Source organism: Pristis pectinata, chromosome 5, assembly GCF_009764475.1.
Source record: "Pristis pectinata isolate sPriPec2 chromosome 5, sPriPec2.1.pri, whole genome shotgun sequence".
NCBI lineage: Eukaryota > Metazoa > Chordata > Chondrichthyes > Rhinopristiformes > Pristidae > Pristis > Pristis pectinata.
The window spans coordinates 77,760,960-77,787,472 of record NC_067409.1 but is presented as its reverse complement, the minus strand read 5'-3'; the positions used below and the strand labels follow the sequence as shown (position 1 = coordinate 77,787,472).

General features: G+C 43.1%; 1 protein-coding gene and 1 pseudogene across 3 annotated transcripts in view; one reads left to right on the top strand and one right to left on the bottom strand.

Annotated features, from left to right (window-relative positions):
* ripor2 (RHO family interacting cell polarization regulator 2) overlaps positions 1-26,513 on the top strand; it is a 76,546-nt gene that overhangs the window by 25,272 nt on the left and 24,761 nt on the right. For all 3 annotated transcript variants that reach the window (XM_052016875.1, XM_052016873.1, XM_052016874.1), the window contains exons 4-12: positions 102-180; positions 3,759-3,782; positions 4,959-5,012; positions 10,974-11,123; positions 13,123-13,186; positions 14,663-14,706; positions 15,051-15,176; positions 17,809-17,957; positions 24,118-24,247. In XM_052016875.1, coding sequence (XP_051872835.1) covers positions 102-180; positions 3,759-3,782; positions 4,959-5,012; positions 10,974-11,123; positions 13,123-13,186; positions 14,663-14,706; positions 15,051-15,176; positions 17,809-17,957; positions 24,118-24,247 — 820 coding nt within the window. The remainder of the gene's footprint in view (positions 1-101; positions 181-3,758; positions 3,783-4,958; positions 5,013-10,973; positions 11,124-13,122; positions 13,187-14,662; positions 14,707-15,050; positions 15,177-17,808; positions 17,958-24,117; positions 24,248-26,513) is intronic.
* LOC127571068 (uncharacterized) lies at positions 10,510-10,618 on the bottom strand (annotated as a pseudogene).

The following is a 26,513-nucleotide window of genomic DNA, read 5'->3' as shown; positions in this document are numbered from 1 at the left end:
TTAAAAGATCTGAGCAGTCACTCAGAAGGGCCCGAGAAGTAGTACAACTATTGAAAGTTATTTCCTATTGTAAATCACTTTTTTTTGTTGTTGTTGAACAGCGAGTACCTGGAAGTGCACCAAGTAGAGCTGGACAAGCTCACCACTCAACTGAAGGATATGAAACGCAACTCCAGATTGGTGAGTGGGGTCTAGAGAACCCAACATGAAATAATGAAAGTGATGGAAAGACAGCGCAGTTCAGCTGGCATACAGAGAGAAACAGGAACATTAACAATATTTCCCTTTCTGAGAAACAGAGGACGTTAGCAGGTGCTAACAGATCAGTCAGCTATTTCTTTCATTTCCTAGATTTATTTTAGATTTTCCTCTTTATTTTACCACTTATTTGTGAAATCTGGTACTGGAAACATTGTCAGCTTCCTTTGTATCTAGAGAACCATGTCTACCACCGTGATTAATGAGTGGGTTTCTCAACCAAATCATGTATTATCCATACAGCACAGCCGCACACTCACACACACTATGTACAAACATGCCATTAACACACAACACACACCATGCACACACACACACACACACAGAGCACACACCATATACAAACACATCACACACATGCACATGCACCATGCACACACACTGCATATACCACATACACAGCATAAATGCACAAATCACACATATACACACACTCTAAGCACAATCACCACACAAAGCACTCACACAGATCATGCACACACCATACACACTAAACTCACACCATGCACACACACCATGTACACACACACATATGAACAGACCACAGACATGCACACATATATATACAGAGAGGCACAGCCCCTGCTGATACCTCCCCACACAACCCTCACTCCCTTTAACAAAATGGTGTTGAATGCAATTATTGTGCCCATCTGAGTTCACACAAACTAGTGACTGATCCTGGGGTGCATTAATTTTGGAACTCAAATGAGTGGAACAGTTTCTCATTTTATTCATAGCCTCATGTCAACATAAAAATACATCTGGATCTCACATGATGCAAGGTCATTATCCCATGAAAACTGATACCTCCTCTACACACTGTGAAATGATCACTGACCTTCAAAATACAATGTCTATATTTAGAGAAAAATTACTGAAATACAGTGAGTGATGGTAAAGTAATTTAAGACAATCAGCGGAAAAGGAAAATGCACTACCTTCTATTTGACATGTGAGAAACGCATTGATATTTTATTCAGCTCACTCTATGGGCAAGTCTTTCTCCTTTAAGTAAAAGATGAAGCATTCTACTCATAATATATCTTCCAATTATATTGAATAATGTGCAGCCAACATTAATCCTCCATTTTTCAATTAAAGCCAGATAGATTGCCACTGAAATATTAGGTGATATTCTGTGACCTCAGTGGGATTCATTAATCACAGGGAACCTGGACTCCAATGTTCTAGCCTTATACCTCACCCTCATCCCGTGAGTTGGGAGATTGAGGCCACCTTAGTAAACATGGCAAACATAAATAACCAAGCTAATCGTGATTCTTGTAATTTATGAGCTCTGAAATTTTGTTTTCATGCTTTGTTCTTTCCTCAGTCATTGAAAAAGCTGCAGGAAAAGAAGTGAAAAATCTAATGCTGAAACTGATAGGGGGTGGGAAGTTCTAACAAAGGTCTCTCTGCCCATTCCAGCAGTAACTGATCTCATGCTGGCTGTTTACTGTTTGCAAAGGTTTTACTTGGTGCTGACAGGCAGTGGTGTCTTCTGAGACAAAACTGTTTTCCATATTGTACTCACACCAGCAATGCATGGTACAGGATCGTGCATTGAGGAGAAGTGGGAAAAGCAGCATCCAATCACATTTTTTCAAAATTGTACTGAGAGAACCAAATAAAGGGTTTCCCTTTGAAACAAAATCTCTTCTTGTTGCCTGAAAACAATGGCTCCTTACTAGAGTACAGTTCACAAGCCCCAGCAGATCTTCAACATAATACCACACTGATTGTAGTACCAACACTGAAAGGCATCACTGGAAGATCTTTGCAATTGGGCTCACTTGATAGGGATGAGGAGAAGTAATCTAATCTTATCCTCCAAAGCTAAATGTTGCCCCACAATAATCCCAGCAAAGATCAGGAAAGGTCCATCTGACATAGAAGGTTGCATTCTCCCATGGAGCTAAACAGAGGTAAACTTTGCAATTTTTGAAAGTATTGTCTTCTTTAAAGAAACTTCTTTTAGGAAACCATTCCTTTGGTAAATTGATAGCGATGCTGAGAAATCCAGTTAGATGGTGTCCTTTTGGCATGTTGGGGCTGATAAATGCCCAGGATGTAAACCAATATCAGCTATTTCTGGGTTGTTTTACATTGTTCTGTATGTTTGAACAGGCACCTCACGGTATGAGTTGTGCTTGTGATGCAACCATGCGTATTGTTCCCCATGCGATACTCCTTTTGAAAATTGTCTGAGGTTAGACCAGGTTGCTCTGAGGGTGACGTTCACTGGTCATTCCTCGAACCAGTATGTATCTGTGCTGGAACCGCAGATCCATTCGCCAACAGATTTTAATCCCTTGCTTCCCGATCATCCTTGGTCTCGAATAAATTGATCCCCCAAAATACCTGAAATCCTGGCCTTTGGCTCTTTTGAACTCACATATTTACCAGATTGGGGTCCATAAATTCACTGACCCCACACACACCAATTTCCTGCCACCCCCCCCCCCCCCTCTGAATTATGATTGGGATTCTATGGCCAGCCCATTCTTCACCTGCCCCACTCCTGGGATCTGGACTACATAGCATGCTTCTTGTAATATGCTACAATTTCCATTCCATTCTGGATATAAACCATGTGAAATGGCCACAGCACACCACTCAAACCTGGATTGTGTTGGACAAACTTGGATTGTTTTCTCTGGAGCATCAGAGGCTGAGGGGAGACCTGATAGAAGTTTATAAAATTATGACAGGCATAGGTAGGGTAGACAGTCAGAATCTTTCTCCCCGGATAGAAATGTCAAATACTAGAAGGCATAGGTTTAAGGTGAGAAGGGGAAAGTTTAAAGGGGATGTGCGGGGAAGTTTTTTACACAGAGTGGTAGGTGCCTAGAACGCAAACCCAAGGGGGGTAGTGGAAGCAGGTACAATAGTGGTGTTCAGGAGGCTTTTAGATGGGCACATGAATATGCAGGGGATGGAGGGATATGGATCATGTGCAGGCAGAAGGGCTTAGTTTAATTTGGCATCATACTCAGCACAGACATTGTGGGCTGAAGGGCCTGTTCCTGTGCTATACTGTTCTGTGTTCTATGTTCCATGGGTGAGCCCATTCTGGTAAGACTACCACTTGGCTGTCCTTTTCCAGGCTACATCCGCATGATCTATTTTTTCTTTACCGTCAGCTGCTGATGACTTTCTCTTCTCTCTATCAGCCAGTGTCCTTGCAACCAGGGTTGAAGTAGTTGAATGCCATTGTAGATGGTATGCTTAAATATGTAAAACATGCAATGGTAAACACTGCAACAACACAATGCAAAATAAAAACTGAATGTGGCGCACAATCAGTTAATATTTTAAAGTAAAATAAAAAATGCTAGAAATACTCAGCAGGTCAGGCCACATCTGTTTCTTCCCAAAGATGTATCCTGATCTGCTGAGAATTTCCAGCATTTTCTGTTTTTATTTTAGATTTTTCCAGCATCTGTAGGGCTTTTTTTTGTGATTTTCTGTTAATGCTTTATGTCTCTTCTTTACAGGGAGTTTTGTATGAACTTGATAAGGTGAGTAATTACAGTGCGTAACTTCTTTGTGTGGGATGAGGTTTTGTTTATATGGTGTTGTACAGCTAGATATTGTATCCTGCTTCAGGGCACCTCATTCTGACATGGTGGAGATACAGCGCCCAGCGAGCTGGCGGACCAGCTTGTGGGGTGGGTGATGAGCCTTGTCCTGATGGGCCTCCATAACTTCAAGAACGACAGAAACCCTGAAAATACCCAAAAGGAGCTTCTGCTGAAATTAAATAAGCCATTTAGGTTAAACTCCGTGTGTGCTTCCAGCAGCCAATTCCTGATTGGCACAGCACAAAGCAAGTCATGTTGCAGGATCTGCCCATATGAGATAGTATGGCTCACTTCCCACTGTACTGAACATTCCTGCTGACTTCCAACAGCTGAATAACTGCATGCAGAATGGTAATGACATCAGCGTTCTTTTATTAACTCATGTGATGTGGATATCCTTGGCAAGACCAGTATTCATTGCTCCCCCTGTAATTGTTCCTGGAAGTTGGTTGGTGGTGAACCATCTATTGGAGTGTTTGTGCCAAAAAAAAACATCCCAGATGCACTCCTGGGTTCCCACTGGGGAACTGTGCCTGCAGGGTTTGCAACCAATACGGTAATCCTAGACTGTGGGAACCTGTTAGTGTTGCCAACAATCTCAATCACCCTAATTGGCAGAGGATTGGCTGCTTGGATATTCCTCTGTGGTTTTTTATCTCGTAGCATTCAGGAGAAGCCCTGGAGGAAATTCTGTTTCCTACCTAAACTGTGTATGATTGTAATTTTCTTGCCAGGAGAGTATATCCAGCCCTATAATGATGTAACATACTGATAAGAAGAGATACTATAGTAGCACATGGTATTTATAACATTGTGAAAATTTATGTTTAGTGGTTTAAAATCTACTTGGCTTTAATGTTTGAAGATTTTAAAATCATTAACGTTCAGGGTTTTATGAAAGAAAACCTGGTAAGTATTTCAACTAAGCAAATTTAATCTCGAGGCACTGTAGGCAACCATGCCAATAAGCTGAGTGAGCAGCCTTCTGATGCCCCACTACTCTTGTAGTCTCCATTTTCTGCTCATGTTTCAAAGATACAGATTATTTCATCTGCTGTTCAGTCCTTTTTGTTAGGTTGCGGAATCTAATGACATATTTTTTTCTCTTTGCAGCAAATCAAAGCTATAGAGAGATACGTGAGAAGGCTGGAGTTCCACATCAGTAAGGTAGATATAAATAGCGGTACAGTTCAACTTAAATTGACCTTGGAGTAAGAATGCAATTCTCATCCAAGTGAAAAAAAATAATGTATATTGAAAGTCAATGGGCTAACAGGAAGACATTTCCTTTACAGTATCATTAATGAGGCTGTATTAATGAGGTGGCAAGAGAAGCACGAAGATGGAAAAGATGGGCTATATTAGTTTTAGAATAATTCAGCTGTAGTAAAAGCAAGGGGTTCTCTCCAGTAGCCTGCCCAACTGAAGTTAATCTAGGTACATATAACAGACCTGGTAAACTTCACTTGCAGGGAATTAATTTTCACTTTAGTCAGTCTGTTACATGGTTACATTCAACGGGAAGGGTTTCAACAACATCTTAGGTATGTCTCAGTTAAACTGGTAATTGGTTTATTATTGTCGCATGTATCAAGATACAGTGAAAAACTTAGTTTTGCATGCCATCCATACAGATCATTCCAAACATAGGTACATCAAGGTAGTACAAAGGGAAAAGCAATAACAGAATGCAGAATGTAGTGTCACAGCTGCAGTTACAGAAAAAGTGCTGTGCAGGTAGACAAATAAGATGCAAAATAAACCACAGGCCACATTCAGTAAAGGGATGGGCAACTTTTCACACATCAGATCATGCCAATGTCAGTTTGACTTGTGTGGTAAATATCACAAACATAACACAACTAAGCTAATTTTATCAAGACACTTTAACCAAACTTGACAAATAAAGATGTGGGAGGAGCATTACTCCTTTTCTCTCAATTTTCTACTTGTATTAAGCACAGCAGACAGTAAAGAGTTGGCATGGCAGTAGCCTTAGGCCAAGGATGGTAATGAGACCAATGTGACTCCAGCAAAAGCTGTTTATGTTTATTGATGGTAGTTAGATGCACCAAGCAGAAAGGATCTACTGGGGGTTTCAGTACCTCTGACAGAAGTGCTGTTACTTTATATACTTTATGGACCAAGGGGAATTCATAACACCGGAGCCAAGGCAGTAAAATAAACAGGACATGGAAAAGGAAGTAATTCTCAAGTAGATCAATCCACTACTCCCTCCATGATGTTCCTGTGTCTTCTCCCTTGTGACCTGTTGCAGCTCCTTCCCCTCACCATCTCCTTGCTCAACTCATAAGTATAATCAATTTCTACTTCAGCACTAATTTCTTCTGGTTAAAATTTTTATCAAATGTGCTGATAATTTTTTTTAATGCATTTCCAGCACTCATTAAAATTCTCAGCTTGGGTTGCCCCAATCATAATGACCCTTTCCTGACCTCATGAATTGGGAAAAGCATTGCTTTTAGGATGTGGCGTCAGCGTGTGTTGTGCAAGATTCACATTGTTCATATCGGTACTCAGCAGACCCAACCAAAGGAACAAGTGTCCTAGTAGAATTAGTGACAGGAAGAGGGCTGCGGCTAAGAGGAAATGGTGTAATAGGTGGCAGAAATTACTAATGATTGACAGCAGTTGATTCGCGACTTGAAGTTAACCAATTCATGACAAAGCTTTAAATAACATTCTTATTAAGTGAGATGGGCTCACCATTGCCATTCAGAACAAAACCTCTGCTCCTTTCTCAGTATAAAATCAGATTGAATGAGAAGATTAAATCTCATTGCACTTTTATAATTTCCTTTTAATAATACAAGGCTGCAGCTGGTACTGGTTTGGAGAACAGCGACAGTATTTAAAACTAAGGTGCAGTTAACAGTGTTATGGTGAATATATTGGATTTATTCCATGACCCCAGGCATCTTGGATGACATACGGCAGGAACCCCAAAGAACTCCCATGTAAATTCAACCCAATGGCATATTCTGGATAATACAATCACTCCTGATTTAATTATTAATGAGCAGGAAACCGGCCTACTGGATTTAACACCAGCTAATGAATTGAAGCAAAGGACCAAACTAATTTGATCTTTTAGTTGAGTCAAATCAGCCTTTGAACGCTGCTGTAGTTCTCACCAAGAGAGAAATCTCAAAACTGAATAGAATATATGTTTTCTACCTCCAACCCTTACTTGCTCTGGTCATAGTCTGTCCACATTTATCATTGTAAATGAAATGTTTAATTATTAGTTGTTAGTGTTAGGTTACTAGATTGGTGGACTTTTATGGGGTAAATTGAAAGAAAATGTCATACAGTCATAGAGGCATTCAGCATGGAAACAGGCCTTTTGGCCCAATGAATCCATATTGATTTGCACTAATTCCATTTTATTCTCTCTTCCATTCCCATCAAAGTCCCTCAGATTCTACCACTCACCTACCCACTTAGGGCAATTTACAGTGGCCAATTAACCTACAAAAATGTTTGCGATGTGGACAGAAACTGAGGCACCCAGAGGAAACCTATGTTAGTTACTGACCATCATCAAAAATAGAAGTAACTTAAATGCAAAAGCAATATTTGACAAATATCTATTAGCAATAATGTAAATTAGTCTTGACTGTCTGAATGCCCATTTGAACCTTTGAAAGTAGCTTAAATTTTGGCTTACCTTTTCTCTTTTTGGAGTTCTTTGCTCACTTTTAGTTGGCAGAATAGAAGGTTGGAGACCTGCCTTGCTCAAATGCTAGCTCCAAGAAGACGAACAAAGATTCCCAGAAGACCTAAACTCCCACTATTCACTGCCATCTGTGGGGAAGTGTATGGCTCTTGCTCAGATCCTCAAGCAATGCTGACATGTCTTATTCCCTTATGGTTATTTACCAGAAAAGTTCTTAAATTGTCATACACCTACAGGGAAAGGCTTTTGCTGCCTGTTTGAAAGAGCATTAATGTTTGGTCCCACATTCCTGCTTTATGTCAGTCACCCTGCATATTCCTTACCTCCAATTACTCGGTAAATTATATGTGGCATCCTCCTGTCTGAACTTCATATTTGAAGCAAAATATTACAGGTTCCACCAACTTTGAGTGAAAACATCTCTCCTTCTCTGCTCTCTGAATATTTTGCCAATGGTTTTGAATTTAAGTCACCATAGGGAATATATTTTTCTGTCAATGTGCTGCAAACCTCTTAACCTTCTCTGTTCCAAGAAGTATATTCTTGGATGTTCCAACCCCTGCTTGTAACTCATCCTTGGTAACCTCTCTGCACCCTTTCTAAGGTCTTTAAATTGCTTCTGGTGAAATGCCTGGAATTGACCTGGATAATCCAGCTGATGTCTAAAAATAGTTTTATACTTCCATCAATAACGAAGCTGCTGGAAGAACTCATGGAGTGGGAAATGAACTGTAGGTGAAGGGCCTCGACCCGAAATGTCGACTATCCATTTCCCTCCACAGATGCTGCCTGACTCACGGAGTTCCCTCAGCATTTCCTTTTTTGCTCCAGATTCCAGTATCTGCAATCTCTTGTGTCTCCCTTAATACTTGCATGATCTTTAGCTTTTATATTTCATTTCTTTGTTTATAAATCCTGGCATATAGTTTTCTAACCACTTTGTCAACTTACAACACGATGTCTCTGCTCATCTGCATTATTCAAAATAATGTCATTCATACAGCTGCTCGATATTACCTCTCCCAAAGTGCATGATTTTGCATGGTAATTATTCAAGTAAGAAAACGATTGAAAAGTAGTGAAGTTATGCTAACCCTGTGTCAAACCTTGGTTAAACAACACTTGGAGAAATGCACACAGTTCTGCTTCCCATCTTGTAGAAAGAGTGCAAGGACACAAGAGGGAATGTACGGAAGATCCACATGGATGATACCCCAGAATATACTTATCAAGAAAAGAGGAACGGTCCAGGTCTCATTGTTCTTGAAAAAGAAAACATTGTCCTGATTATGAAAGGTTTTGATTGAGATGACACAGAGGGAACGTTTTCATTTGTGGGCAAGAGTGTAAGCTGATCTCACCAATATAAGGCAGTCACCATGAAATCCAACAGTGAAGAAACTTCTTTACACACAGAAAGATGAAAATGTGGAATCACTCCCACAGGGAATGGTTGAAGCAAATAATGTAGAGGAAGCTGGGCAAGAATTTAAGGAAGGAGAGAATAGAGAGTTATGCTGATAGATTTAGATGATGAAAGCTAAGAGGACAGATTGGGTGAATTGGTCTGATTCCATGTTGAACATCCATACATACTCCAGAGTTACCCTTACCACTATCAACCACATTGCCGGGTTTTGCATTCTGTGCACACCTTGTAACCCTTCAATATTTTAGCATAGGAGGTCAGCCTAGATCTTGTTTTTTTAAATTTGTATTTTAAAAAAACTGTTTACAAAACAAAACTATTTGTACAGTTCTTCTTCAAATAGCTACTTGACAAGAGGATCTAATTAAGTTCCACATTATTTCATTTCCTGTGCTGTTTCCAAGTTTATTGGGCTAATGGGCAGCTTTACCCCATAATCTGTGGTTATTTGGATGCCAGCATGGTTTATTTAACTTCCAGTTATGTCATGTGTATCATTCCGTGGTGCAATGGACAAACTCTTGGGAAGTGTTCTCCGCAATGCAGTTTTGTGAAGCTGTACAGCTAAATGCGAGTTGTATAGAAAGCTAGCCTTTGCAAACTGTAGCCAAAGATCCATGAAGATGATGATGTAAGGACTCTTAGTTTGGTGTCTAATACATGAAAGCAATGAAAACACATGCAGGCAGGGGCAATTGCAAGAAAGAGTGGCCTGCTGATAGGAAGCTTCACAGAGACAGAATTCAGAGTCCTTTTCCTGCCACTAGATACAACATTCTGAGTGTTTGAATCAGAATGACCAAATGACTGTCTAAAAGGGCACAGAGCAAGAAATATTTAGAACACAGAAACAGAACCTTCTGCCCATAATGTTGTGCCGAACTTATTAAGCTAATGACACCTAATTAAACTAATCCCTTCTACATGCATATGGTCCATATCCCTCCTTTCTCTACATATTCACGTGTCTATCTAAGAGCCTCTTAAGTGCCTCTATCATATCTGCCTCCACCATCACCCCGGCAGCCATTCCAGGCACCCACCACTCTCTGTGTAAAAAAACTTGCCCCGCACATCTCCTTTGAACTTTCCCCTCTCACCTTAAATGCATGTCCTCTGGTATTAGACATTTCTCCCCTGGGTAAATGATTCTGACTGTCTATGCCTCTTGTAATTTTATAAACTTCTATCAGGTCTCCCCTCAGTCTCCGATGCCCCAGAGAAAACAACTCTAGTTTGTCTAGTCCCTCCTTATAGCACATGGCCTCTAATCCAAGCATCTCCAAGTGTTGTTTTTTTTTATTTACAGCATGGTAACAGGCCCTTCCGGCCCAACAAGTCCGCGCCACCCATTTTAAACCCAAATTAACCTACCCGTACGTCTTTTGGAATGTGGGAGGAAACCGGAGCACCCGGAGGAAACCCACGCAGACATGGGAGAACGTACAAACTCCTTACAGACAGCGACGGGAATCGAACCCCGATCACTGGCGCTGATATAGCGTCGCACTAACCGCTATGCTACCGTGCCGCCCCTTTTACAGCACCTGGTATTCCCAGGCGGTCTCCCATCCAGGTACTAACCAGGCCTGAGCCTGCTTAGCTTCCGAGATCAGACGTTTTCGGGCTAGTATGGCCGTAGGCTCAGGCTAATTATGCTACTTTGTGTAGAAATAACCATTTTCTGAATCAAGGTGACTCAAAGGGGATTGCTTTTCAGGTTTATCTGTGTTTCAGATTGTCCCAGCAGAGTGTTTGGAAGATTGAGGATACTGGGAGCACTGACCATGATTTTGCATCCACTCAAATAAATGAAATAAAAATAATGAACAACTTGAATGTGATTCTCTGAATGGACGGAATAACGACATAAGGGATAAATAGTCTCTTTACATGTGATTAAAATTCCACCATGATTCCAAATGATTTTCCTTGTTTTGTATAAGTCAGCTCATGAAAACCCAGTTGATTAACATGTTTTTGCATCTTCCCTTGGCAGGTGGATGAGTTGTATGAGACATTTTGCATCCAGAAAAGACTCAGAGATGGAGCCTCCAAAATGAAACAGGCTTTTGAGATGTCGCCTTCGACTAAAGGTGCCCGAGAAAGCCTTTCAGAAATAAACAGGAGTTACAAAGAAAACACAGAGGTATGGCCTTTACTTTAATGGCATCAGCTTTTGGATCTGCAATAGGACTGAAAAGTGTGGTGTATTTTAGCAGCAACAGTACGCTTAGCAAGAATGCAAAACCCAGAGAACAAGCGTAACTCTGGTCTGGAAAATGGATGACATGGTCGGGGGAAGATATTGACCAAGTGACCACATGTCAGTTGTACTAACATGGGTGATGGGCAAAGCAGATTTCAGAAGAATTTACTTAGATCAAGACCCCCATCACTACAACAACTTCATAAATTATAACCAGGCTTTTGACACAAGCAGATAAGAGATAAGAAGTTTCATGAGGATGCAGAGTATAAGACTGATAGGAAACATTTTTAGCATGGTATTTTGGATAGGGAGCTTGACCCGCTGAGTTCCTCCATCTTTTTGTGTGTAACTAATTTAGCCTTATCAATACTGATGAATTAACTGATAAGATTTTTGGTCATAATTTGTAATGATTAAGTTTTAATGGTTTTTAAGAAGCCTATGGACTGTAGAATCTTGAGGAGTGGGCAAGGTAAGCGGTTCTGTGATTGTGAAGGCCAAGTTAGACAAAGCAACAGTGTAAAGATTCTTGGTTTTAACCTAGCAAAGATAAAGGGTGAAAGAAGGGTGAGTATTGCTAAATGGCTAAGAGTAGAGGGGTAAGAGTTGAAGCTAATTGGTCCATCATTTTTTGTGTGAAGGATTGCCAGTGGCAGTGGAATAGTATTCACAACGTACAAGAACATTGTGTGAAGTTGAAGACTTGTGAATAATCTTGCAAGGCTAATTTTGTATTGCCGACCTTTTCTTAGCTATTCCACTGAACCACTGAAGCATGCTTAATGTATACTTGAAAGACTCTGTGCTGAAGAATGCCTTTGCTTAATCAATAATCCCTAGTGGTATACCCAGTCTTTTATGGACGTCATTGGGAAACCATGCCTGATTAGCTCACTAGACATTATGTACAACCAATGCAAAATTTGAATACAAAACCATAGGTTCTGGATATACTAAATGCACTCTCTCAAATTTAACTTTATGTTTGAGAAGCAGTTGCTTTTTCTACATATTATTAGAAATCATTCAAATCACCATTACAGATTGGAACTCTCTAGTCTGGCATTCTGTGGTCTGGCAACTCCTACAGTCTGGCACATTTTGAATCTGTAGTATAGATCTATACTAATTAATTCTAACTAAGATCTAAAATGATCTGAGATCTATACTAATCTGCAGCTAATTAACCTGCCAGTGCAACTTTATGATCTCAGCTGAGAGTATTTCCAATTTATGGAAACTTTGTGTTATGGACAGTTCTCAGAACCCTTCTGTGACCCAGGGAGTGTCTAAAAGAACAGTTCTCCTTCTCAGAGGAAGATGAACAAGGGCAATTTCTGTGATGTGGAGTTTTCTGTAGTCCGGCACTGGTCAGGTCCAAAGGATGCCGGACTAGAGAACTTCGACCTATATTTATGTAACAACTAGATCGTTTGATCATTGTCACATTGTTGTAATTGTTGAAAGATTGAGCAAGGACCACTCTCCGTTCCCAAAGTCCAATATCAAAATAGTTCACTGTGGAAGGATTTTCCCATAAATAGTTATGAAATGACAAAGGTAACATCAAAATCCAAACTGAGGCTTTAATGGGGAAAGTCTGGGATTTATTCTGTATAGCATACAATAATGCTTTTCACGCTGAAATTGAAATTATTAGTAGCCACTGGATTCCTTGCAAATTCTTTCCCCTTTCCTGTGAAAATGGAGTTGTATGTTTCATGACTTGCTGTCTTTGGCACCCAGGTAGGCGTTCTTTTCTTAAATAGAAGAAAGCACTGCTAGTTCTTCATGAAATCTTTGAACAGCCAAGAGAAAACATCTCATTAAGCAACATTTGCACATCTATTACTCTTATTACTTTGCACTAGTCTTTTGTATTGAAACAAGTAGGCCTAAAACATCTGGGACTGACAGTAACTTCTTTCATTCTCAGGCACTGTGCTCACTGGAGGCAGAGATTGGAAACCTGCTCGGAGAATTTCACATTAAGATGAAAGGCAAGTATTAATAGAACCAAACTGGCATGAGTTATGTTGTGGGTTGATAGGGTAAAGGATAATTTTACATGCACTGTTGATACAGCACTGCCTGATGGAAGTTGAAGTGGAAATTCTGACATGTAATATCCGTGACTTTTGCCCCAAAATTGAAAATCTTGTGCTTGTATTTTGGAATTGTATCTCCAACGAAGAACTATCTCTGCCAATAGCATAGCCACAAAGCGATCTCTGATGTCAAGAATGTTTTTTTATATTGCTAGTAAATATGGAAAACGTAATGATAATTTCCCAATAAGATTTATCTTGTATAACATTCTTCAATATGGAAATATAAACAAAGTGCCAGAAGCACTCAGCAGATTATGTAGAGCTGATGAAAGGTCTTTGACCTGAAGCGTTAACTCTGTTTCACTTTCCGCAGATGCTGCCTGGCCTGCTGAGTGTTTCCAGCATTTTATGTTTTTATTCCAGATTTCTAACATCTGCAGAGTTTTGCTTTTTCAGTTCTTTAATACTGATCTGAGTAGATTTCACAGACTGATTTCCCAGAGTTTTTGTCCTTTTTTTCCCAACAACCTCACCAATCACTCCCTGTCCATCCCACAGTTTGAATGCTCTTTCCTTTATGTTCAAGTAACAGGTTTAGTATAGCAATAATTTCTTGTTTAAAACTCACTTGCCATTTTTGTGGTGGCTGTTTGCAAAATTATTGGTAATTCTTCTTTTCAAACAAATATAGCTCCAGATTTGGAAACTAGGAGAGAAATTTGATCCTGGCTGTGGATCAGTGGTAGCAAACCCACCTCTGAGCTACACTGCTGTGGTTCATATCTTGCCTGTGGACTTTCAGTGCTACACTGTCGGAAGTCCCAGCCCATGGCTGAAAACTAACTGTGGTCCTGTTGCTCTCAAAAGCAGAAGTGAAGAGGGCAGCTTTCTGATTATTGTTTTCAATACTTAACTCTCAACCAACATTTCTAAAAGACATTTATCCTTGGTCACTAGAATTAAATGAATGACACCAACGTATCTCAGAAGCTTGAGTATAATACATAGTTGCTTCTGCATGTTGATTGCAACAGACTGAAAACAAATTTCTGAGCATGTAGCATCATGCATGAAGAGGAAATCTGACTTCTTACATTCATGTTGGATGTGACAGGATTCAGATGCTGCATAATGATATTGACACATACTTCGACTTAAAGCATTTAAGTACTCTGTGGATTTCACTTTAACCTTAAAGGCACTCTGGCACCTCTTTAATTATTTAATAAAATCAACTTAAATGTTTGATTTCCCAATATCCCACTGGCACTGATAGTTGTTCAGGGAGATGCTCCTTCACTAACTATGAAATAGAGTTGATATCCCAAGCTGAAGTTCCAGCCGCTTAAAGTGTAGGGTTTTGAAATAGACTCTACACAGGCATGAAGTTCTAACTGTTGTCTTGATCTACCTTGGACTTCACAGGTTTAGCTGGTTTTGCCCGCCTTTGTCCCGGTGATCAATATGAGGTAAGTAGTTTATATCTTAATTTTAGTCTCTTAAGTGACACATGGCAATTCAGTCTTTGAGAGGATATATTGATCCTCATTGAGGTGATAATGGGTCAGCTCAGCTCAACGATGGTAAAAATAAACCTGTTTGACACCTTTTGCTACATATTTTCATGTAACTTGCTGTTCTTCAAGTCTGAGTAATGTTTCTATTCAGAATGATCATTCCTGATAATAGAACAGTAACAAGTCTTGGAGAGGGTGGTGGTGTGAGAACAGAATAAGAAGTAATTTTCTGAGTTCTGAAATAAAATTCAAAGTATCCATATGCATGCTAATGGATTTATTTTATCTTTACCAAGATCTTTATGCGTTATGGTCGTCAAAGGTGGAAATTAAAAGGCAGAATCGAAATAAATGACCGGCAAAGTTGGGATGGAGAAGAAATGATCTTCTTGCCTCTGATTAATGAATTATTCTCAATTAAGGTACATGAAACAGACGTGTATAGACACTGGGGTAATTCAGAAACTACTGTGCTTTTCAATGACATTACATCAGCTGCCATTTCTGAAGGTCGATTACGTGCCTTTTGGTCACAACATCTAGTCACGTGATGTTGTGGCTTGCTAATGTTATTGAATTAAATGTGTAAAGGTTCCACCCTCTGTCATTTAACATGCAGGGTGAAAGCATCATAGCAATGCAAAAAGTGGTCAAATTTCTCTGAAATCATCTGAATTGAAAACAGAAACTGCTGGTGGTACTCAGCCAAACAGCACCAGTAAAGAAAGGAAATGACAATACTTTAGGTATAGCCTGGACTTGATCAGAGCACCCTGCGGGTTAGAGGTGGGGTCCCTGCATTGATACACTACTGATACACCACTGCTTTCCTCTACAATTTAGCCTATGCACTTCAACAACTCATGCTGGATCTCGGATCTGGTTTTCATCCCTCTTCTGTCCAATGCCATCCATCTCCTATTCTCGGTCCACTTAATCTAACAGCTCATATCTTTCCTCTCTTCTGATGTTTGTACTCTCTGTTTGACCTCATTCCAGACCCCTGTCCTCAGCCCCAACTCAATTTCTTCCAAGTTGCTCACCAATAATACTATGTTCTGATGAAGACCTGACCATGACTGGATGATTTACAGTTGCATTTACAGAGTTTCTTCCAATTCAGGAAGGTTTGCCTGGCTTGCTGCCTGCTTCCAGTATTGTTTTTGTTTGAGATCCTTTTCAACTAAGTGAAATGTGATTCCACAAGAACAGAGGAATTCCAGCAGAGTTCTGACTTTCTCGCTTTGCAACCTGTGCACAGATTGTAATTTCATTTCACATTTTTTGGGTATCTATAACCTAAGTCCTTTCCTCGCATTTTGCTTACTATCTTACTGTTTACTCTGTGGCTCATTAAATGTCCTCGTGCCTTTCTTCCAAGCCAATCATTTTTCAGAAACTTTTCTGAATTGGAAGCAGCTCTTAGGAGATAAAATAAGATAAGATATCTTTAGTAGTCACATGTACATCGAAACACACAGTGAAAATCATCTTTTGCGTAGAGTGTTCTGGGGGCAGCCCGCAAGTGTCGCCATGCTTCTGGTGCCAACATAGCATGCCCACAACTTCCTAACCCGTATGTCTTTGGAATGTGGGAGGAAACCGGAGCACCCGGAGGAAACCCATGCTGACACGGGGAGAATGTACAAACTCCTTACAGACAGTAGCCGGAATTGAACCTGGGTTGATGGCGCTGTAATAGCGTTATGCTAACTGCTACACTACCGTGCTGAAACAACATACAATTGGAGAAATACTCAACTGCAATTTTCTCCCAGGTGATGGAAGCAGAATTTACACTAGCCTTTATCAATAAGACTACTGGATAGCCCTTTTGGGTTGTTGGTCCCAACTATCTCTGTAAATTAAAAAGGAAGTCTTGATGCTGACATTGGAGAAAAGGAAGAGCAGCTAAATAATGACTTGCTCCAGGCTCTATGGTCTTATCAGTCCACTGCAGAAATCCAGCAGTAAATTTTATGGTTGAAGTAATTGCCTTTTAAGCTATCAGATTGAAATTGTGTCGGTGAAGAATTCAGAATTCCTTAGAAAGATGTTTCTGCTTCACGTCAAGCTGTTCTCAATAAATTCAGCATGATCTCTTTTAAGAATCCAGTATCTTTTTCATCACTATTCATTCAGTAGATGCTCACTTGGCTCAATTGCCAATGCGGCTTCTGGCTGAGTAGGTTGAGGTTGCAAGCACTCAGTTAAGCTAATATTGTACTGAAAAGGTATGTTATTAGTGCTAGTTTTTGTCAAACCCTGGCCTTGGTCTGCCAGTTCAGTTGGATAGGAAGGATGCCATTGACTATTTGTAAAAGAGCAGTGAATTCATTGCTTTGCTGAATTTCTTCTCTTAAGCCAATGTCACTCACAACAGTTTAATTGATTTCTTAACTCAGTGCTGTTTACGAATAATGATATTGCAGATTGCTAGCTTTCTTTACCTGGATTATGTTCCAAAGTAGCTTCATGGTGCAAACTGCTTGATTTTAAATTATTGCGGAGATACAGGTATTGTTTGAATTCAGCAAGTATTTAAAATTCGCTGCAAAAACTTTCATGCAGAGATTAAAAACTAACATTACGCCCTTTGCAGTACCAACCCGTGATGCAAATGAGTCAAGAATATTGCTTTAACTTTTGTACTCAAAAGTTTGCAGTGTTGGAAATATTGCTGGTGGGGACTTTGGTGTTGCCTCACTGGTGAAAGGGAAAATGTGGATTATATATACATTCTGGGCTTCTGCTTCATGTGACCTTCAGGGCACCATTAGCTTTCACGTGGGAATCTGCTGTACGTCCAGCCACTTGGCAGCATCAACACCTGACTGGGGAATCCTGACATGGAGAGAGCAGAGTAAGAAGTGGTAGAGTTTGTGGCTGCTAGAAAGGTACCCTTAAGGATAATAACACTGCACTATAGAACTGCCACCAAAGAACATGTAGTTGTTATTATATTAGTAAAGCCATATATATCTATTAATTGGGAATCACACCATGAAACTGACCTGTTTTCTCCATTGAATGTCTCTTTCTTCATCACTCTAGGTGTCCGAGTTGAAGGGTCTGGCAACTCATCTCCTGGTTGGCAGTGTCACTTGTGAAACGAAAGACCTCTTCACAGCCCAACCTCAAATGGTTGCCGTTGACATCAATGACCTTGGAACTGTGAAGCTAAACCTTGAGGTCACCTGGTAGTAAGTATTGGTTGTTGACCTTTATTATCCCACAAACTGCTGTAGTGTTTCTGAGCTCCTCAACTATTCAAGTTGCTGATTAGCATGAGTTTTACTAAAAAAAATAGGCATCGAAATTGGAAGCAAATCTGGATCTGCAGTACCACAAAAAGCACTGGGCATCCCAGTTTCACAACCCTCAAATTTCAAACATATCTGTAACATAAATATTTCGTTAGTGTAGCGACTCACCGCACCGGCATCGAACCGGCTCCCGACATCACAATGTCGTCGGAGGCCCCGATCCAAGATGGCGTGGGGCTCTCCTTCTTCCCCAGCGTTGGGCTGGGAAAGCCCGCACACGGGAAGGTCAGGTGACCCGCGCGTGACGTCAGTGCGGGAACTGTAGCGCAGCAAGTTTCAGCTACTAAAGGCGCACCGCGCCCCGGGTCTGCATTCGACCTCTGATTTTGAAACCAGCGACTCTGTGTCTTCATTTCGTGGTGTGTGGCTAGCTGCTACATTGGTGACCCCGACGGGCCCAAACGTTTTTGGACCCACGATGTCTGCACAGCAAGAGGTACAGGCAGTAGCCCTTCAACTGCCCACCTTCTGGACCCTCCGGCCCAGTGTCTGGTTCGACCAGGCCGAGGCCCAGTTCCAGGTTCGCCAGATCACCAGGGATGACACCAAGTACTATTACGTGGTGGGCGCCCTCGGCCAAGACACCGCCGCCCAGGTCGAGGATTTCATCCAGGCGCCCCCAGAGGAGGAGAAGTATGATAAGTTCAAGACCCTCCTTCTCGAGACTTTCGGCCTTTCCTAACACGAACGAGCCTCCCACTCACTCCACTACGATGGGTTGGGCGACAGACCCCCCTCCGCGCTCATGAATGAGATGTTGGCCCTGGCAGACGGGCATAAACCCTGCCTGCTGTTTGAGCAGATCTTCCTGGAGCAGTTACCCGACGACATCCACCTGCTCCTGGCGGATGCCGATTTCAGCGAACCCTGGAAGGTGGCCGCCCGGGAGGATGTCCTTTGGCGGGCGAAAAAGGAGACCGGGGCGTCCCGACGAGCGCGTTGTCACGCCATGTACCCAGTGGCCCAGCAAGCCAGCCACCATGCAGGTTTCCGGGAAACGCCAGAGCCAGCCGCCGCTGACGGCTACGGCGGCTGGCCACCCGGATAGCCTCTTGCATGTGTGGGACAGGCGTTCCGGATGTCGGTTCCTAGTGGACACCAGAGCCGAAGTCAATGTCGTGCCTCCCAACGGCCACGAGACTCGCAACTGCACACCAGGACCCGCCCTCAGAGCTGCCAACGGCAGCGCCATTCCGACCTTTGGCGCCCGGTTGGTACACCTCCAGTTCGGCACCTGCAACTTTACTTGGAGGTTCATCCTGGCCGCCGTCATGCAACCACTCCTTGGGGCAGACTTCCTTCGTGCCAACAGTCTGCTGGTTGACCTGCGGGGTAAGCGTTTGATACATGCCAGGACCTTCCAAACGTTCTTGTCGGGTGAGGCCAAGCCGCCGGCTCCACACCTCAACTCCGTCACCACGTCGACCGAGTTTGCCAGGGTCCTGGCAGAGTTCCCGTCCGTACCACCACCTTGCCCAAGCACGGCGTCCAGCATCACATCCCCACCCAGGGCCCTCCCCTCCACGCCCGCGCCTGGCGGCTACCCCCAGACAAGCTCCACCTCGTGAAGGAGGAATTCAAAAAAATGGAGAAGCTGGGGATCATCCGCAGGTAGGACAGCCCATGGGCCTCTCTGCTACACATGGTCTCCAAGGCAGCTGGAGGCTGGCGGCCCTGTGGTGATTACCGATGCCTCAACGACATTACTACCCCGCACTGGTACCCCATGCCACACATTCAGGACTTTGCTGCCAACCTACATGGGCGGTCCATTTTTTCCAAGGTCGACCTTGTCCATGGGTATCACCAGATCCCGGTGCATCCAGACAACGTTCCGAAGATGGTGCTGATCACGCCTTTCGGCCTCTTTGAATTCGTCTGGATGCCCTTTGGTCTCAAGAACGCTGCTCAGTCCTTCCAACGACTCATGGACGTGGTCAGGCGCGACCTTGACTTCGCCTTCATATACCTCAACGACATCTTGATCGCCAGCAACAGCCGCCAGGAACATTTCACGCACCTCCGCCAACTCTTTTCTCACCTGAGGGATTTTGGCCTGACTGTCAACCCAGCCAAATGCCAATTCGGGCTGGAGACAACTGATTTCCTGGGCCCTCAGATCGACAAACACGGCGCCACACCCCTGCCTGCGAATGTCGACGCCATCTGCCATTTGGCCAGACCCACCTCCATCAAGGCCTTGCAGGAATTCCTCGGTATGGTAAACTTTTATCACCGGTTCATACCATCCGCGGCCCGCATCATGCGCCCATTGTTTGCTCTCCTGTCAGGCGGAAGCAAGGACATTGTTTGGTTGGAAGAGGCTCACACCGCGTTCGTCGAAACCAAGCTGGCCTTGGCGGACGCGGTCATGTTGGTGCATCCGTGCATGGACGTCCTGACTGCCCTCACGGTCGACGCCTCCAGCACAGCGGTCGGAGGCGTGCTAGAACAACTTATCGAAGGGCGTTGGCAACCGCTGGTGTTCTTCCACAGGCACCTTTGACCACCAGAGCTCAAATATAGCACCTTGAACCGCGAGCTGTTGGCATTGTACCTGGCCATCAGACACTTCTGTTACTTCTTGGAGGGCCGGCTGTTTACTGCTTTCACCGACCACAAGCTGTTGAGCTTCGCCTTCAACAAGGTCTCAGATCCCTGGTCAGCACGGCAACAGCGGCACTTGTCATACATCTCAGAGTTCACCACTGATGTCTGCCATCTGTCGGGGAAAGAGAACGTGGTCGTGGATGCACTGTCATGGCCCACCATCCAGGTTTTGTCCCAGGGGGTGGATGTCGGCGCCTTAGCGGAGGCACAGAGAACAGACACGGAGATGCCCAGCTATCACACCGCAGTGTCGGGCCTGCAACTGCAAGACCTTCTGGTAGGCCCCGATGAGCGCACCCTGCTCTGCGATATCTCCACAGGTAGACCCCGCCCCATCGTCCCAGCTGCCTGGCGCAGACGGGTGTTTGATGCCATCCACGGCCTTGCACACCCATCCATCCAGACTACTGTCTGGATGCTGTCAGACAAGTCCGTCTGGCATGGCCTGCGTAAACAGATTTCCGAATGGGCCCGGTCCTGCACTCACTGCCAGACCTTGAAAGTACAGCAGCACGTCAAGGCCCCCTTGCAGGATTTTCAGCCTACCCGCCGGAGGTTCGACCGTATCCATGTCAACCTGGTCGGCCCCCTTCCAGTCTCCCGAGGGGCGCGGTACCTCCTCACAATTGTCGACCGTTTTACCTGCTGGCCTGAAGCCATTCCCCTCGCAGATACCTCTGCCCAGTCCTGCACACGGGCCCTTTTGTCAACTTGGGTGGCCCGTTTCGGTGTCCCGGCACATATCACTTCAGACAGGGGAGCTCAATTCACCTCCGGCCCGTGGTCTGCCGTCGCCGACTTGTGGGGTTCCTGGATCCACCTCACCACTGCCTATCACCCGCAATCCAATGGGCTGGTGGAGAGGTTCCATCGCCACCTGAAGTCAGCGCTCATGGCCTGCCTTAAGGGGCCCAATTGGGTAGACGAACTCCCCTGGGTCCTGCTGGGGATACGCACCGCGCCAAAAAAGGACCGGCATACCTCATCCACGGAGATGGTCTACGGAACGCCCTTAGTCGTCCCGGGCAAATTCCTACCAGACCCTCGGGGGCCAGAGGAAGGACCTGCCGCGGCGCTCAACCGGCTGCGTGAGCGGCTTGGAAGCCTGGCCCCGATTCCCGCCTTGCGACACAGACAGGTCCCGACCCGTATGCCACCTTCCCTCCAGGACTGTAAGTTTGTCTTTGTCAGGAGGGGCGTGCACCAATCACTGCTGCAACGGCCACACGAAGGGCCATTCCGGGTCGTCGGGAACAATGGATCTACGTTCGTGCTGGACATTGGGGGGCGTGAGGAGGTGTTTACGGTTGACCGGCTGAAGCCCGCTCATTTAGACTCGGACCAACTCATGGTGGTACAGCGAACGTGGCGCAGGGGCAGGCCACCCAAGTCATAGTTTATTTAATTCTGGTTTTCGCGACGGTATTGCCGGTTCTTGGGGGGGGTTATGTAGCGACTCACCGCACCGGCATCGAACTGGCTCCCGACATCGCAATGTCGTCGGAGGTCCTGATCCAAGATGGCGCGGGGCCCTCCTTCTTCGCCAGCGTCGGACTGGGAAAGCCCACGCGCGGGAAGGTCAGGTGACCCGCGCGTGACGTCAGCGCGGAAACTGTAACGCGGGAAGTTTCAGCTATTAAAGGCGCACCGCGCCCCGGGTCTGCATTCGACCTCTGATTTTGAAACCAGCGACTCTGTGTCTTCATTTCATGGTGTGTAGCTAGCCGCTACATTAGTATCTTTTTCACCTGTTAAACAACACATGGTCTTTGTCTTATTCAGTGGCAATTTTACTAAACGTACATTTTGAGAAGTTATTCCTATTATGGAAAAGATACTACTAATAATAAACTACGTTAATTGGTAAATAAAACACGAGGATTGCAAAACCGGGCTGCCCTGTGCAATTTTTTTGACACTACAAGTACAGATTTACTTTCAATTTTGTTGTGAATTGCAAAGGCCCAATTTAGTAAAACCCATGCTGCTGAACAAATTGGAGAGCATTTCATGAGTGTCTGTTGTTCTCTCAATGAAAGTAGACTGTAGGTGGTGTAGGTCTTCGTGTAAAGCTGATTGGATGCCAAAATGGGCCCTACCTTTCCAGCTAATGTCATGTGTTGAACATACACTGGACACCTGACTTATGGCAGTGTGAGAAGTAGAATCATAGACTCATTACAAGAAAGAAAGCTGTGGGGTGCATGAAGCCTTTGCCAGGTTTTTTGAGCTCAAGTTCCCCTGCTCTCTCATTGCAGACTAACAAATATTTTCCTTTAATATCTTATCCAATTCTTTTTTAGAAAGTCACAACTGAATTTTCCTCCTCCACTCTTTCAAGCTGTTTACTAATGCACTGTAGTGTAGCTGTTAGCATAACGCTATTACAGCACCAGCGACCTGGGTTCAATTCCAGCCACTGTCTTTAAGGGGTTTGTATGTTCTACCCGTGTCTGCATGGGTTTCCTCCGGGTGCTCTGGTTTCCTCCCACATTCCAAAGTCGTATGGGTTGGGAAGTTGTGGGCATGCTATGTTGGTGCCAGAAGCGTGGTGACACTTGAGGGCTGCCCCCTGAACACTCTATGCAAAAGATGCATTTCACTGTGTGTTTCGATGTACATGTGACTAATAAAGATATCTCATCTTATCTATCTTATCTTCCAACACTTTTGCCAATTAATTTACATCTGTACTTTCTGGGTTTCTGCCAATAAGAAATTTCACTTTACTTACTCTGAGACAATTTGGGATGTTGAACATTTCCATTGAATCCCCTCAGCTCTGAGGAGAATAACCTCATTGTCGCTGGTCTACCCACAAAATTGGTCCCACATCACCAGACCATTTTAGTGAATCATTTCGTCTCCCTTTCAAAAGCCTTCATATCCTTTCTGAAGTTTCATGCACAGAATTGGACACAATGCTCCATTTATGACCAGACTAGTTTTTAAGAAAGATTCAACATCATTCTGCTGCCATTGTAATCCATGGTTTTATTCGTTGGCGTTCACTCACCTCTTTAGAATTCCATCTTTCTCCTCATTCTTCCTACTAAAATGCGTCACTTCACACTTCTCTGCTTTAAATTTCATCTGACACCTGCCGGCCCATTCCACCAACTTTCCTTTATTTCCTTGCAGTCCATCTCTATCCTCCTCACTGTTTACTATACTTGTCTCACTTAGAAAGGTATGACGGGTCTGCTAATTCGGTTATGCCCAGTGTATCCAAGTCTAGGATATGTACTGAGAATAACAATAGTCCCATTACTGATATCTGCAGAAACTCCACTGCAACCACTTCTCCCTCTCTCCTGCCCAAATTTGTATCCGTGCTGTCACTACCACGTTTATTCCTGGGGCTTCCATTTTGCTGGCAAGCAGACACTTAATAATGACATTGTTTATTTTTGTGTATTATCTGCAGTCCATTTGATAAAGAAGACCTGACTCCATCCACTGGCAATCTGCACAAAGCCACCAGTGTACAGAGGCGTAGTTCCATATATAGCCAAAGCACTCCAGAAACACCGACCTTTGAAGACTTCTCCTTCTTTGTAAGTAATGTGCTCCTTTAAGAAATATATAAAGATTAAGTAAAATATTATGCACGTTTATATATAGTATTTAAAACAGCAGGGCATGTCTGTTGCTTTTTTGCGGATTCTAACTTCCCTTGTTTTCTGTTTTTAATTGTTGTGTCTCATTGCAATGATTTTGAAGATTCATCAAGGGCAATAGAACATTGGTTATTCCACTGATGTCATATTATGACTCCTCAGTTGACCACAATAAGGAAGGAGTAGCCTAGTGTGCATTAGGACTTCAGTAAAAACTCAGCACAGAGGGGCGAATGAAAAATTTCATCTCTCTGCTGACTGTCAAGCTGCAATGCAAAACCTGTTTATTCCCTACTGAATTCAAGAACGAAACTGATCGTGGCTTGATCTTAGTTGCCTCGTTTAGAATGGTGACAATTGGTGTGCAAGGGACATGGCAGTGGTAAAGCAGACACTGTTTAAAGTTGGACCTGAATGGAAGCCAGCTTCCACTGGGTTCTGCAGAGCTCTTGTCTACAGACGTGATGAGAAGCAGGAAGTCTTCACATTTACATTCCCTATTATGATCAATACAATCTCTTTTGCTGAATTTTATGATCTGACTGCAGATGAGATAAGGGGGTAAAAAATCCCACTTGCTGATTGTAATGGATGAAATGTTTTGCATTCTAAAACCTTGCTTCCTCTGAGTGACATTCTGTGCCAGGACTGCCAACTTGTGAAACCCCATCCCACACTTCCAAAAGAAGTACTTCTTAATTTAATGCTTCAAATAAAATCAAATTTGTTATAACAGTCATCGATACAAAGTCTTTGCCCAAAATGACAAATATTTGAAGGTTATTTTTTCATAAGGAAACCAGCACATTATGTCTATTAGTTACAAATAAAATATGTTGGGTAGGATACTAATGGTGATTGAATTGAATTGAATTGATTTACTATTGCCACATGTACCGAGATACAGTGAAAAACCTAGTTTTGCATGCCATCCATACAGATCATTTCAAAACATTGGGGTAGTACAAGGGAAAAGCAATAACAGAATGCAGAATATAGTGTTACAGTTACTGTCAGAGAAAGTGAGTGCAGGTAGGCATAAGGTGCAAGGCCCATGAAAAGGTAGATTATGAGGTCAAGAGTTCATCTTTAATGTACAATTAGTCCATTCAAGAATCTTATAACAGCAGTATAGAAGTTGTCCATGAGCCTGGTGGAGTGTGTTTTCAAGCTTTTGTATCTTCTGCCCAATGGAAGGGAGGAGAAGAGAAAATATCCGGGGTGGGGGGGGGGGGGGTCTTTGATTATATTGGCAGCTTTTCCAAGGCAGAGAGAAATGTAGACAGAGTCCATGGAGGGAACGCTGGTTTTTCATGGTAGGATGTAATTCTGGGCTTTTCATTGGGATTCGGCTACATGCATCTTGTTAGGCTGTACAGGACCCAAGTCTATTGTTGGCACATTCATGTCTTATTGTGGATCCACAGTTGGACTCAAGATGAAAAGTCAAATGGTAATCCATCCAGAAGATTGGCTACCATTCAGACAGAGGCCACATATAGAGGATGTAAAGTAAAGAAATGATAGTGCTTAATCTTTTCTATGACCTGAGCAGCGTCTTGTTCTTCTGCTTGGCAGAGGATGCTTCTCCAAGCTTCACTACCCAATGGAGTCTGTGGACCATGTACCTTTATTGTCGTGCTCGAGAGACAGAGAGTCACCCCCATTATTCATTGATTACATGAATGAAATTTGGTGTGGAGGTATAGACAGTTAAATATGACAGGTAGAGATTCAGCTCTATTTAACTGAGTGCTAACAAATTGGCTAGGTTTTATTCAGTTTTTAAGGCAAGTTTTGGGTAAGGTTCTAGCCGAGATTAGGTCACAATGTTTTGAGAACCAAGTCATGATACCTGATCCCTAGCATTGCTCCTTTTGATAAATTCCCATTTTAGCAGCAAGTGTTTCAAGTAGATAGAACACCCTCTGCATCTTCCCTAGAATTATAATCCACAATGGGAGCATACTCACAATTTGAGGAATCTTTCTTGAGACAACTTAAGATAAATCTCATTTGGCAGGCACTTCAAGCTCACTGAACTTGTGGACTCCAAAAGGAACAAACTTATAGATTTAGCATGTGACGCTTTGATGGATTCCAAAATTACGAGACTTGCATAAATTTGTGAAATCTTTCCCCTCTGATTAAGGTAAAGCAAAGAATATAAATTTATTTGTCATCTCTCACTACTTCAGACATT